The sequence below is a fragment of the Orycteropus afer genome, unplaced genomic scaffold (genome assembly GCF_000298275.1).
Source record: "Orycteropus afer afer isolate SDZICR_OR568_19922 unplaced genomic scaffold, OryAfe1.0 scaffold00029, whole genome shotgun sequence".
Lineage (NCBI taxonomy): Eukaryota > Metazoa > Chordata > Mammalia > Tubulidentata > Orycteropodidae > Orycteropus > Orycteropus afer.
The window spans coordinates 6441162-6454741 of NW_006921616.1; the positions used below are offsets into that span (position 1 = coordinate 6441162).

At 36.7% G+C, this 13580-nt stretch overlaps 1 protein-coding gene across 1 annotated transcript in view; it reads right to left on the reverse strand.

The window, feature by feature from the left end:
* The window catches only part of RELCH (RAB11 binding and LisH domain, coiled-coil and HEAT repeat containing), a 153116-nt gene that overhangs the window by 81126 nt on the left and 58410 nt on the right, over positions 1-13580 (reverse strand). Inside the window, exons 9-11 of the mRNA XM_042780237.1 lie at positions 11629-11704; positions 9711-9806; positions 9538-9561 (exon numbers count right to left, since the gene is read on the reverse strand). Of these exons, the coding sequence (XP_042636171.1) occupies positions 9538-9561; positions 9711-9806; positions 11629-11704 (196 nt within the window). The remainder of the gene's footprint in view (positions 1-9537; positions 9562-9710; positions 9807-11628; positions 11705-13580) is intronic.

Here is a 13580-nt window from a genome sequence, read left to right on the forward strand (position 1 = left end):
TTTGGTACACTGACTCTATGTATTCCTTCCATTTTCTTTTGTTGCTTTCTGCATCATGCAATATTTTGCCCATGGAATCCTACCATATCGGAACTCAAAGCTTGAATTTTTTCTTCATTTCTTTCAGCTTAAGAAATATCAAGTGTGTGCTTCACTTTTGATTTTCTAAATCCAGGTCTTTGCATATTTCATTATAACACTTTATTCTGTCTTCTCAAGTTGCCTCTTGAAATCTTCTGTTCAGCCCTTTTACTTTATCATTTCTTCCATTTGCTTTAGCTACTCTTCATCAAGAGCACGCTTCAGAGTCTCTTCTGACATCCATTTTGGCCTTTTCTTCCTTTTTTGTCTTGTTAATGACCTTTTGCTTTCATCATGCATGATGTCCTTAATGTAATCCCCTAACTCACCTAGTCAGTTGTTCATGTTCAATGTGTCAAATCTATTCTTTAGATGGTTTCTAAATTCAGGTGGGATAAACTCACAGGCATATTTCAGCTCTTGTGGACTTGTTTTTATTTTCTTCAGCTTCAATTTGAACTTGCGTAAGAGCAACTGATGGCCTATTCCACAGTTCCCCCTTGGCCTTATTCTCACTGATGATATATTCAGCTACTCCATCGTCTTTTTCAACAGATGTAGTCAGTTTGATTCTTGTGTACTCCATCTGGTGAGATCCATGTGTATAGCTGCTGTTTATATTGTTGAAAAAAAGGTATTTGCAATCAATAAGTTGATCCTGCAGAATTCTATCATGTGATCTCTGGCTTCATTTCTATCACCAATGCCATATTTTCCAACTACTGAGCCTTCTTTGTTTCCAACTTTTGTATTCCAATCACCAGAAAGTATCAATACATCTTGATCCCATGGTTGGTCAATTTCAGACTGCCAATGTTGGTAAAAGTCTTCAATTTTTCAACATTTGGTTTTAGTGGCTGGTGCATAAATTTGAATAACAGTAATATTAATTGGTCTTCCTTGTAGGCATATAGACATTATCATGTCATTGACAGTACTGTACTTCAGGACAAATCTGAAATGTTCTCTTTGATGACGAATATGATGCCATTCTTTCTCAATGTGTTATTACCAACATAATAGGCAATTAAGAGTGTATGATTTAAAATGGCCAGTACCAGTCCATGTCACTCCCTAATGCCTAGGATATCGATCTTTATGCGCTCCACTTCATTTTTTACAACTTCCAATTTTCCAAGATTCAAACTTCTCACTTTCCTTGTTCTGATTATTAATGGATGGCTGCAACTGATTCTTCTCATTTTCAGTCATACCACAGCAGCAAATGTAGGTCCTGAAAGCTTTACTCTATCCACATCATCAAGGTCAACTCTACTTTGAGGAGGCAGTTGTATTTTGAGTGTCTTTCAACCTGAGGGGCTCATCTTCTAGTATCATATCAGACAATGTTTCCTTGCTATTCATAAGGTTTTCAGTGGCTAATTTTTTTTCAGAAGTGGACCTGGCCATGCCTTCTTCCTACTCTGTCTTAGTCTGGAAGTTCTGTTAAAACCTGCTGGTATTTGAAATACTGGTGGCATAGCTTCCAACATCACAACACATAAGCAACACACAAGCCACCATAATACGACAAACTGACAGATAAGTGTTAGACATGAAAGAAGACCGGGCAATCTACTTCCAGAGAGATACCAGCTCAGAAACCCAAGGAGGGGTCGCTATGAGTTGGGATCGACTTGACAGCAATGAGTCTTTTTAGGTTTGTTTGTTTTGTTTTTTTTTTAAAAAAACAAATTATAGCTCACTGCTTGCCCTCACTGCCTCACTAATATAATTTCTTGTCACTCAAGCCCCTTTCAAAAAGTTTTCTTAGGTAATTATTATTCTTAAATTTTCCATCTAGTCTTCTGCCTAGGAATTAAGCCATGTTAATTTTAATTTAAATTCAGTTACTGGCAAGCTACTTATATTTACCTTATTCATAATGTACTTTTTGACTAGTCCAAAATCAAAACCTTCATTATTATTGTCCACTTAGTAACTAATACTGAAAAAGGAGAGAAAAAAAGAAAAGCAATAGAATTCTGTTAACAGCTGAACCCAGAATAAGATATTATATCTGAGTAAACTTCATTGAATTTATACATGACATGTAAGAAAATTTCTCAGTCATTACTATGTATGTCTTGGGGAGTCCACATATCCTTAAGTCATTTGGAAAGGATTTTCTTTAAATCAAGAGTAATGTTTTGAAGATGGGCCATCTAGATGCAACAATGGTTCTCTCCTCATCCAGAGCAAAGAAGGATGAAGAAAACCAAAGACACATGGAAACAATTAGTCCAAGGGACTAAAAGACCATGCAATCCTCAGCCTATTTGACCATGAGACCCAAAGAACTAGATGGTATACCCAGCTACCACTGTCAACCACTCTGAGGGGGATTGGTGCAGGAAATCCTGGATAGAGTGGGAGAACAATGTGGAACAAAACTCAAAATCATATTTAAAAAAAAGCCAAGGTTTGCTGGTCTGACAGAAACTGGTGAGACTCCTGAGACTATGGTCCCTAGATACCCTTCAGGTCTGGAATTGAACGCACTCCTGTGGCTTCCAGGCAAACAATAGGCAGGCATATGGTGTGAACATTTCTATTAGGTAGATACACTTCTTGGAGTGATCAATCATGGGAGAACAGAAAGGCAGTGTTTGCACAGAGAGACACCTTGGGGGACAGGAGTGCATGGGAAGGAAGGACACAGGGAAGAGGTAACTGCAGGGAGAAAATGGAAAGAAAGCTGTGACACTGTGGGGAATAATTGCAATCAATGTCAAGAGACAAAATGTGTATGAACTGCTGTATGGAAAATGAATCTACTCTGTAAACTTTCACCCAAGGCACAATAAAAATTAAAAAGGGGGGGGGGAATGCTTTGAAAATGTATCATATTATGCACACATACACACATTTATGTGTATATATATTTTAAAAAACTTCTGTAAATCAATATAATTCTTTTGAGAAATATGAAGGTAAGACAATATGCTGAAACAACTGGGGAAGGAGTGGGAATGACTGAAGCAAGAAGAAATAATAAGAAAAATAAAAGAACAAAACCCATGCTGAAGCAGCTGAAATATCCCTGGAGATACCAAATAAAACATGACAATTAGAATGTTGATAAGCCAAGTTATGCTATTGCTGTTAGGTACCTCTGAGTCGATTTCAACTCAGCGAACCCATGTGACAGAGTAGAACAGTCCCAGAGGGCTTTTCAGACTATAACTTTACAGGAGCAAATCACCAGGTCTTCCTCCTGCATAGCTGCTGGGTAGTTTTGAACTGGCAACATTTCAGTTAGCAGGCAAGCACTTAACCATTGTGCAAACAGGGTCCTTAAGCCAAGATACGTGTGGAAAGAATTTAATACATAACATAGAAAGCACTGAGGAACACAAACAAGGAAGAGGACAATCGAACATATTTCTGGCAGAAGTTAAATTCTGATAGAATGTTTATGAATCGATTGAGAAGTACTCTATGGAGATGGCTGAAATAACTGTGTTAGATGCAGAGAATTTCTTATGGTCAGAGAGGTAGCCTATAATTAGCCAGAAATTAAGATGGTAAAGGATATGCTAAACTTGAAGATGCACCCATAAGGATGCATAGTGCTTTAATAGGATAAGCAATAAGGAAGAATGAAAAACTAAGTTTCATGTATGCAAAGAATAAGATGAAAATCCAAAGAAGCATTTATGTAATAGATGTATTCAAAACAAAATGGAAGGGGAAAAGACTTGATAGAGAACTGTGAAAGAATTATCCTGGAACAGAGACACATCTACACAACTAACTAGTTTGCAGGTCACAAACTCAAATCACCAGGAGTTCAAATTTGATAACATAAACAGCTGAAATAAAGGATGTAAGAAAATCAACAGAACAAGCATGGCGATAAACAGAATCAACCTGGTTTCAGTATCTAGGATCAATAAGGTATGGAAGCAACTGTGGCTAACAACAGTTGCCATGTCCCATGTAGAGTGAAAAGGAACTACTGAGCTACAAACTAAAAGGTATCATTTACAAGTGCACAGCCAGTGCTGTAGGCAGACTTAAAAGTTCTTAAGAAAAGCCAGAAATTTTGTACTTTTAGATAAAATGTCTGAATTTTAAAACTTTTAAACATCATTGAGTAGGACAAACCACATCAGTGAGTCTCAGTTCGTCTATGGACAGTTGGTATATAACCTCTGATTTGGATTATCAGCTGGCACTGGCCAGGATGTTATTAGTATTTAAAGAAAAAAAAAACACCACAAAAAACATACTAACTCATGAAAAGAAAAACAAGATTACTCACCTCAAGAAGAGTTCTATACTTCAAGGGCTGCTAAAATACCTATTCTTAGGTTTATTAATATCTACAGTTCCTGGGGGTCAAGCTTCAGGAAAGCTAAGGTACTTAACAATGATAAACCTTTGATATTGCTGGAAAGCATGCAATTCACTCCCAAAATCAAAAGTATTAAATAGGTAAAGAAAATGGGCCACGCACATTTGCTTCTTCATACAGGTACAATCATCTGGGGTTACCATTACTAATAAGTAAAAAATGGGTTGAGAAAATATTTTCCATGAAGCAACCTGAACATGAACATCAAAGAGTGAAGTATGATTCTCCACAGATGGACAGGTCATTAAAAACACTATTTTGCAAAACTTTTAAGGCATTGGTTCTTTCCTCTGCTTTTTTTCCTTCTTTCCAATTTACTGAGATGTATTTCATACCTCATAAAATTCAGACATTTAAATTGTATTTTAAAATGTATAATTGAGGCTTTTGGTATATTTATGTAGTTGTGAAACCATCACCAATATTTAGTTTTAAAACATTTCAGCAACCCAAAAAGCAAGCCTATCCCCATTAGCAGTCATTCTCCATTTCCATCTCCCTACCTCCATCCCTGCTCAAGCTTCTCCTTTGCTTTTCCCACTTGCCTAGCTCATAGCAAATTTTCTTGGCACAAAATGAAAATGAAAGTTATGTATTATTTTTAAATGACTTTAAAGTACTTTATGAAATTTTGTATTTTTAATTTATAGAACATCCTCTTCAAATTTATTTAAAGCAGAGACTGAAAAAAAAGTCATCTTTTTAGGCTCCAACTTACTATATTGGTATATCATAATAAATATATTTATTCCAATGTGGCACTAAGGATTCATGTTTCCTCAAACAATCATTAAAGCAAACTAATATTTAAGGCACATAGAAAACTAGTACATCATCCCCCCCCCCCTGCAAATTAAACAGGCAAGGAAATCTTTTTAAATACTATCATTAGTTCACAGATTCTAAGATACACATTTTTAAACATTTCTGAAGTTAAGGCATGTCTTAAAACTGATAATCAATATGTCATGATTTAATTGAAATAATTTTTCTTTCTTAAATCTGTGCCTATTGAATCAATTCCAACTTATAGTGACCCTGTAGGACAGAGTAAAACTGCCCCACAGGGTTCCAAGGTTATAATCTTTATGGAAGAAGAATGCCACATCTTTCTCCCATGAGAAACTGGAGGGTTTGAACTGCTGACCTTTCAGATAGCAGTCAAGAGTTTAACCACTGTACCACCAGGATTCCCTTTTCTTCCAAAAAAACCAAACTCACTGCCATTGAGTCAATTCCGACTTATAGCAACCCTCTTTGGGTTTCTGAGGCAGTAAATCTTTATGGAAGTAGATTGCCCAGTCTTCCTTCTGTGGAGTGGCTGTTGGGTTTGAACCACCAGCCTTCTGGTTAGTGGTCAAATGCCTTAGGCACTACACCACCAGAGCTCTTTTTTCTTTCTTAGAGGTATATAATTGTTACAATCAATTGCACCTTGGATTTGAAATACAGTATGCTAAATTTAGAAAATGTCATAATAATACTTTTACTGCAACCTATAGGTTGAATGAGGTTGGTACTCTATTTTTAAGAAAAAATATTAACAACTTTCCTTGTGCTTTCCACCTTTTTTTTTTTTTTTTAAGTTGGATGTTATACAAGTACCTGAGTTAGATACACTCCTTGGAGAGAACAATCATGGGAGAAAGAGGGGCTGTTTATGCACAGGGAGACAGTTGAGGGGGCAGGAGTGCATGGAAGGATGGACACAGGGAAGAGGTAACTATTGGGAGGAAGTGGGAGGGGAGCTGTTGCATTGGGGTAAATTGTAGTCAATGTCAATGTGTGTGTTAACAGCTGTATAGAAAGTGAATTTGCTCTGTAAACTTTCTCCCAAATCACAATTAAATATATATATATAATATATATAGAATTAATGTGGAAGTAAAGGCCCCTGGGCAGTGCAATAATTTTTTATTTCATCTGTGGTAGTTAAGGTTGTGTGTCAACTTGACTGGGCTTGGTTGGGTGGCTGGACAGCTGGTGGTAGTTATCTGCCATGATGAGAGTGGCAATCAACTCCACGGTGGGATCTACCACAAGCAGATGAAGCTTTAGGGGTATGGTCTGCTTCCCATATATAAGCAGCAGCTTTGGGGTTGGTCTCTGGCTCACAGCACACTTATACCCTACATACAGGTGTGTCGTCGTTCAGCAGCCTGTCGTGCTCTGCTGATCTGGAGTCTTTTAATGGACTTGAATTAATGGCCTGCCATGTGGTTGGTAACATCGGGACTGTGCCTTGTTACTTGTCCACCTTGGGTTTGTCAGCCTCAGCAGCCAGCAGCTGAGTGAAGAAAAGCCCCTAGCTTTAGTGGGCCGGGAGCAGGAGGCAGAGCTGAAGACCAAGGTTGAGGGGCTTTCACCCAGCTCCTAGAGCCTGGCACTTTGAACTCAGACTTAAAGTCTTGAAATTATAAGAATAAACTCCTTTTTGTTCAAGCCAAAAAAAAAAAAGAAAAGTTGAATATGACATACCTTTAATTTAATATTTAACTACTCCTTTTCAATCCATGGGCTATCACTTTACTGGGTGAAAGAAAGCATTTCTTTATTTGGAGATTTTTTTCTTTATTATTCTAAAAATTTATAAAATCATGCTTATTAATTCTTGTCTTCTATTTTAACTTTTTGTAAGTAAAGGCAAGGCTTGACTCGTAAAATTTTTAATTTATACACACACACACACACACACACATGTGCATGCATGTATGTGTATCCTGACACACAACGTAAAATGTTTGCCTTTTTCTTAGTGACAGTATAGTCAATAAAGTATGTGGGGGGAAAAGCAATTAAAGCACATTTAAAAGCTCTGGTGGCGTAGTGCCTAAGGCATCTGACCGCTAACCAGAACCCACCAGCCACTCTTCGGAAGGAAGACTAGACTTCCGTAGAGATACTGCCTCGGAAACCCACGGAGGTTGCTGTGAATGGGATTTGACTCGATGGCAGTGAGTTTGGTTGGTTTTAAAAGACCAGACTTTATGCAGCCTTAAGAATGAGAAAGTTCTTTACATACTGGTAGAGAAAGATACCTGAAATATATTGTTACATGGAAAAGAGCAAAGCAGAGAACAGCACATAGAAGATGGTATCATTTGTGTAACTTATATATAAAAAAAAGATCTTATATCTGATTCTGCTTACACATGAACAAAATGTCTCAAAGAATCCACCAGAAGTTAGTAAAACTGATAGTATGTGGAACAGTGGCTCAGGAACAGGGGAGGAAGAAGAGTCTTCACTGTCTACCTTATTATATTTGAGAATTTTTAAACTATGTGAACATACACATAGCCAAAATCTTAAAGACTAACTGTTGCTATTTATTTATTTAATTGTTTCATTTATTTAATTGGCCACAATATTATTATAATGATCAGTTTTCAGAGTATTTTTATTGTATTTACACACAAATGAAAAGTCATACTAGTAAGAGATTAAACTCCAGAAAGAAATCAAAATACTAACCCTTAAATCCCAAGATTTTTTAAAATACAGATTGCAAAACCTAGGGTGGAATATTAAATAAAAGGTAACTGTCCCTGTATGTCCAAAGATTAGTTCAAATCAAACCAAGATATAAGTCATCATTTATCAATTTAATTTTAAAGGAATACAACTGTGGCATATTATAAACAATACAGTTTTTGATAGAACATAGTACAAATAATCAACTAAAGAAAGATAAATAAATGATCATTCTCCATTAAAGTATAACTTTCTTTTCAAATGTAAGAAATATAAAATCAGCCAGAAAAGTAAACATCATACCACAAATTAAATACATTACGTGTGAGCACATATATATATTATATATAATATATATAATGTATCTGACAACTGATGCTGCATATTTATAAGTATCCCATGCAATATACAATCCGATTCCAGTGGTAGAGTCTTTGATGATAACACATAAAATTATGAAATGAAAAAGCTACAACTTGAATTTCATGAAAATTAGATTTCCGTGGTATTTTTAAATTGTATTAAGGAAACAGTAAAAGGGTTGCAAACATCAATGCATTACATGGATTATATTACAAGCTCAGAAAGGAGAAGAAGCTCAAACACCATTCTGCCAGGAAGAACTGCAAAACAATCTGAAATTAGACACTGATCCTTCAAGACCCAGAAATTTCCATACTTGTGTCTTATAACCACTTTTAAATAATTAGGTAAAACAAAACCATCAGTAAGAACACAGTCTTTTATTAAAATATTTTTTTAAATTAAAAATATTTGAGTAAAATTTCTCCAAGTTCTATACAGAAGTTTTCTTGAGGATCAGTACAAATTTCTTGTGCTAAACAGGTAATTAAAGATAAGCTTCAAATGAGTTTGCCAATGCATTATGAACCTATCATACTGTAGGTCCCCTAATGATTATGACTGCAGTAAGGGGGAAATATTAAGAAGGTAACAGTGGAACTTATTTGATACATTGAAAAATGTTTTTAATCCATTTTTCACTAAAAATTTTATGAACTGGCAATTTATCTTATATACTGAATAAAGCAAGGAAGTAATTTAACTTCTTTTGAAATAAATCATCCACTATCATTTGAATAGATTATGGATAGCTTTTCTTTACTGGCTAAATATAACTATGAAGTCCGATAGTGTTCATGGGTCACAACACAGGCTACATGTACTGAAGCCTATTTGTAACTGTACTGTTGATATTTTAGCATCTATCAACAACAGGTTAGCTATAAGAAAAACAGAAAAAGGTATTAATTTAAGAATTATTTCAGTCAACATTATAACTACCCTATCATTATAATTTATTGTCAAACACATATAATAAAACTAACATTTGTAATAGGAAATGCCAAATTTATTTAAGAAAAGAGTAAAATTATTAGTCCCTGATAATTTTCAAGACAAAAAGTGTCCAGTTTTGTAGACACCTCAAGCAGATTACATCAAGAGCAAAGATAGAGTAAATCAGTTAACTGATATTGTAAACATCAGACAGTGTTCATGGTACATACTGGACCTACAGTAATAGTTAGTGCTGCAGAAGCTAATGATGCTTTGGGCAAACTTGGGGAAACATGAATACCATGCAGTTTTACTGAACTCACCTGACAGAGGTGTAAAACCATTCTCTAGGAGCAGAGATGCATGCACAAAAGTAAGAACATGATTGCAAGTAATAGACTTCAACAAAATAAAAATATAACACTAAACTTCAAAATGACAAAAAATGGACAACATGATGAGATTGTTGGGATGAAAATATCTTTGTGTGTCTCACCTCTCTCTTTGCCAGCAGCACGTTGGGAACAATGTGTGGCAGGCAGCGTCCCAGCATGAGCATGACGCTCTTTTCACTATCTGCAATCCGAGACACCTGGAAAACCAGAGTTACCAAATGACTATAGGGGTGAACGTCTGTGCGTGGTCATACTGAAAGTTCATGCTTCAGACCCCACCTCAGCTCCACACCTACATGCCAAATCATAACTGTAACATCAATAACAGTAACTGAGGCTCCAAACTGTAGAAACCTTTCTGCGGGCCAGGAGTGGATTAAAAACACTAGTAAGTATACAAGGATAAATAAAGCTGGCCAGGGAGGCCTGCTAACTCCATTCTGTACACAACCAGGGATAGCACGGGACTAAGGCAGCATACTGGGGTTTCCACTGTACTTGACAAGATGCCTAAAAAGCTCCAATCACTGCCTAATGCTATCGTTTGTATAATGAAGCTGCATGCTCCAGCCCAAGGAAGGAGAAAATTGCCAGCATTGCATCCAAACTATCGACCAGCTCTTTGATATCGCCAATGACATTGCAAGACATAAGCCCATGACAGGGCTGAGTGGAATTAATCACAAGACAACAAGAAAGGGAAGAGTGAATAAAAAAAAGAGGAGATCAGGTGGCCAGCTAATACATGAAGAGATGCTCATGATCACTGGCCATCAGAGAGATGCAAATCAAGACAACAATGAGATACCATCTCACCCCAGCACTGATGGTAAGGTTCAAGGAGACAGAAAATAACAAATGCTGGCAGGGATATGGAGAGATTGGGACTCTCAAACACTGTTGGTGGGACTGTGAAGTGATACAACCACTGTGGGAAGGAGTATAGCAATTCCTTAGAAAGCTGGAATTGGAGATACTATTTGACCCGACAATCCCATTACTAGGTATATATCCTAGAGAGGTGAGAGCCAGGACAGTAACAGATATACACACACTCATGTTCATCACAGCACTATTTACAATAGCAAAAAGATGGAAACAACTTATGTGCCCATCAACGGAAGAGGGGATGACCAAACTATGGTATATACAGACAATGGAATACTATGCAGCACTAAAGAATAATGTAGAGTCTGCAAAACCCCACATAGTATGGATGAGCTTGGAGGACATTATGATAAGTGAAATAAGTCAATCACAGAAGGACAAATATAATATTAGTTTGTTGTTGTGGAGGGTCAAGGAAAGGTTTATATATGGAGGGAAACTTTCCTTGTTCGTTGCCAGGGTTGGGAGGGGAGGGAAGGGACCACTGGGGGGGGGGGAAGAATTTACCCATGTCACTTTAGTTTTGTGTATTTCACTGTCCATATTTATATTTCAATAAAATGCATCCAAAAAAAAAAAAACAGAGAAAAATAATAATAACTAGCCATATTGGGCAATGCAACTCTAGAAAGAAAGGAGTTTTCTGCAGAGAAATGGGCATATGCACAAAAAATGCATCCAAAAAAAAAAAAAACAGAGAAAAATAATAATAAAAAAAACCTTTATCTCAAGATGAGACTGCAACTATTAACCAACCATTCAAGGAAAACTAACAAGAATAAGTACTAACAAACTCAGTAATTCAGAGACAATCACTCTCAATTAAATGCAAATAATGGAATAATTGAAATATAAACACTTAAGTTAGCTTTCTGAGTTATACTAAAGACATGCACACATCATATTACATATTTCACTTAATATTAATAAACAACAAAGCTTTAATCCAGACAACAGAAATAATCAACTACTTTCCTTAAAAGTTTAAAATTTTAGTAATTATTTCTTAGAACATTAACAGTAGATTTGTATTTGAAATACAGGCTAATTACAGCTATTTTTGGAAAGAGGTACAAAGCAGAAAAACATGAACACGTTTAAGAGAGTAGCAAGATATCTGATATAATTTACCTCTGATCCTAAACGACTATCTGCTGACATTCGACAAAAAGAAAGTAGTGCTTGGTGGAAAGCAGGAGATAATTTCCTAAAAGAAAATATTGGATGAAAAGAAGGTAATATCAAAGAGTCATTGCTGACATTTAAGGAGCAAGCTGAATGCTACAACTCCCATCCCTGTATTATCTTACCCCCAAATGGTAACCAGATTTCTTAGCCACCAATGACTTGAAGGACACTTCACTAGAAAATTACACAGTGGAAAACTCAGCACTTATTGCTGAACCTGAAGTAGCTAGATGTTATGTGACTGAATAGACCTTTAATGTGAGTGGCTCAAAGCTGAAGTTGTATACAGGTCAATGAGTACAGCAACTATTTGCATAATCTGAAATGAGGACTCTTCCCTGCTAATTCTCTACGGACCCAGAAATATAAACAGTGGAGGCAAAGGTTGCTCTTGCTGAGAAGAATCAAAGTTTTTCACATATAAAACCTTAATGTTAGAATCTGACATAAAATAAGAAAAATTTAGAGATAAATGTAAGAGAGGCTCATTCAGAATTCATGGTATGTTTTAAAGAAAATTAGCATAGTGGCTAAGTCACTTGCCTGCTAACCAGACGGCTGGCGGTTCAAACCCACCGGCCACTCCTCGGAAGGAAGGTTGGGCAATCCTACTTCCGTAGTGATACTGCCTCGGAAACCCAAGGAGGGGTCGCTATGAGGCGGGGGGCCGACTCGACGGCACATAACAACAACAACAACAACCTATTTACATTTAAATATGGAGGTTAAAGCACCATTTATATTTCTAAAATAATATTGGTCTCTATGTCATTTCTGTTACTGTACTGTTGAGTTGGTTCCAACTCAGAGCAACCTATGTACAATAGAACTAAACAATGCCCGGTGCTGAGCCGTCCTCACAATCACGGCTATGTTTCAGCCGACTGTTGCAGTCACTGCGTCAATCCATTTTGTTGAGGATCTTCCTCATTTCTGCTGACACTCCACTTTTCCCAGCATAGTGTCCTCCAGGGACTGGTCCCTCCTGCTATCATGTCCAAAGTACATGAGAGGAAGTCTTGTCATCCTTGCTTCTAAGCAGTATTCTGGCTGTATTTCTTCCAACACAGGTTTGGTTGCTCTTCTGGCAGCCCATGGTATATTCAATATTCTTTGTCAACACCGTAATTCAAAGGCATTAATTCCTCTGTGGTCTTCCTTATTCATTATCCAGCTTTCATATGTGTATGAAGTAACTGAAAATACCATGACTTGGATCAGGTGTACCTTAGTCCTCAAAGTGACAGTTTTGCTGTTTACAAGTTTAAAGAAGTCTTTTGTAGTAAATTTCTCCAATGCAATATGCTGTTTGATTTTCTGACTACTGCTTTCATGGGTGTTGATTGTGGATCCAAATAAAATGAAATCCTTAAAGACTTCAGTATTTTCTCTGACTATGTTGCTTATTGGTCCCGGACTTGTTTATTTTTATTTCTATATAGCAGTGTTCATAAAATTTTGACTGTGAGTTTTATTTTTCTTGTTCAACCTGTGAAGAAAAGTCTAATACCAAAAGTTACACACTCAAAAACCAAACCCACTGCCAGTGAGTCAATTCCAACTCACAGCAATTCTATAGGACAGAACAGAACTACCCCAAAGGGTATACATCTTTATGGAAGTAGACTGCCTCATCTTGCTCCCAGCTAGTGGCTACTGGGTTCGAACTGCCAATTGCACCCTTAACTGTGCTACCAGCATTCCAAAAATTACATAACAGAGCTTATTTAGTGTACCAGATGTCAGTACGACACAGGGTGGCACTCGGTAATTTCTATTCTGGAGTTACAGTGGTGTGCCCTGTTTGCTCATTTATATTCCTCCTTCCATATTCTCTCAGAGAAGGGTACCATAATCCATCCAATTGCCCAAGTCAGAAACTTCAAGTTAGCCTT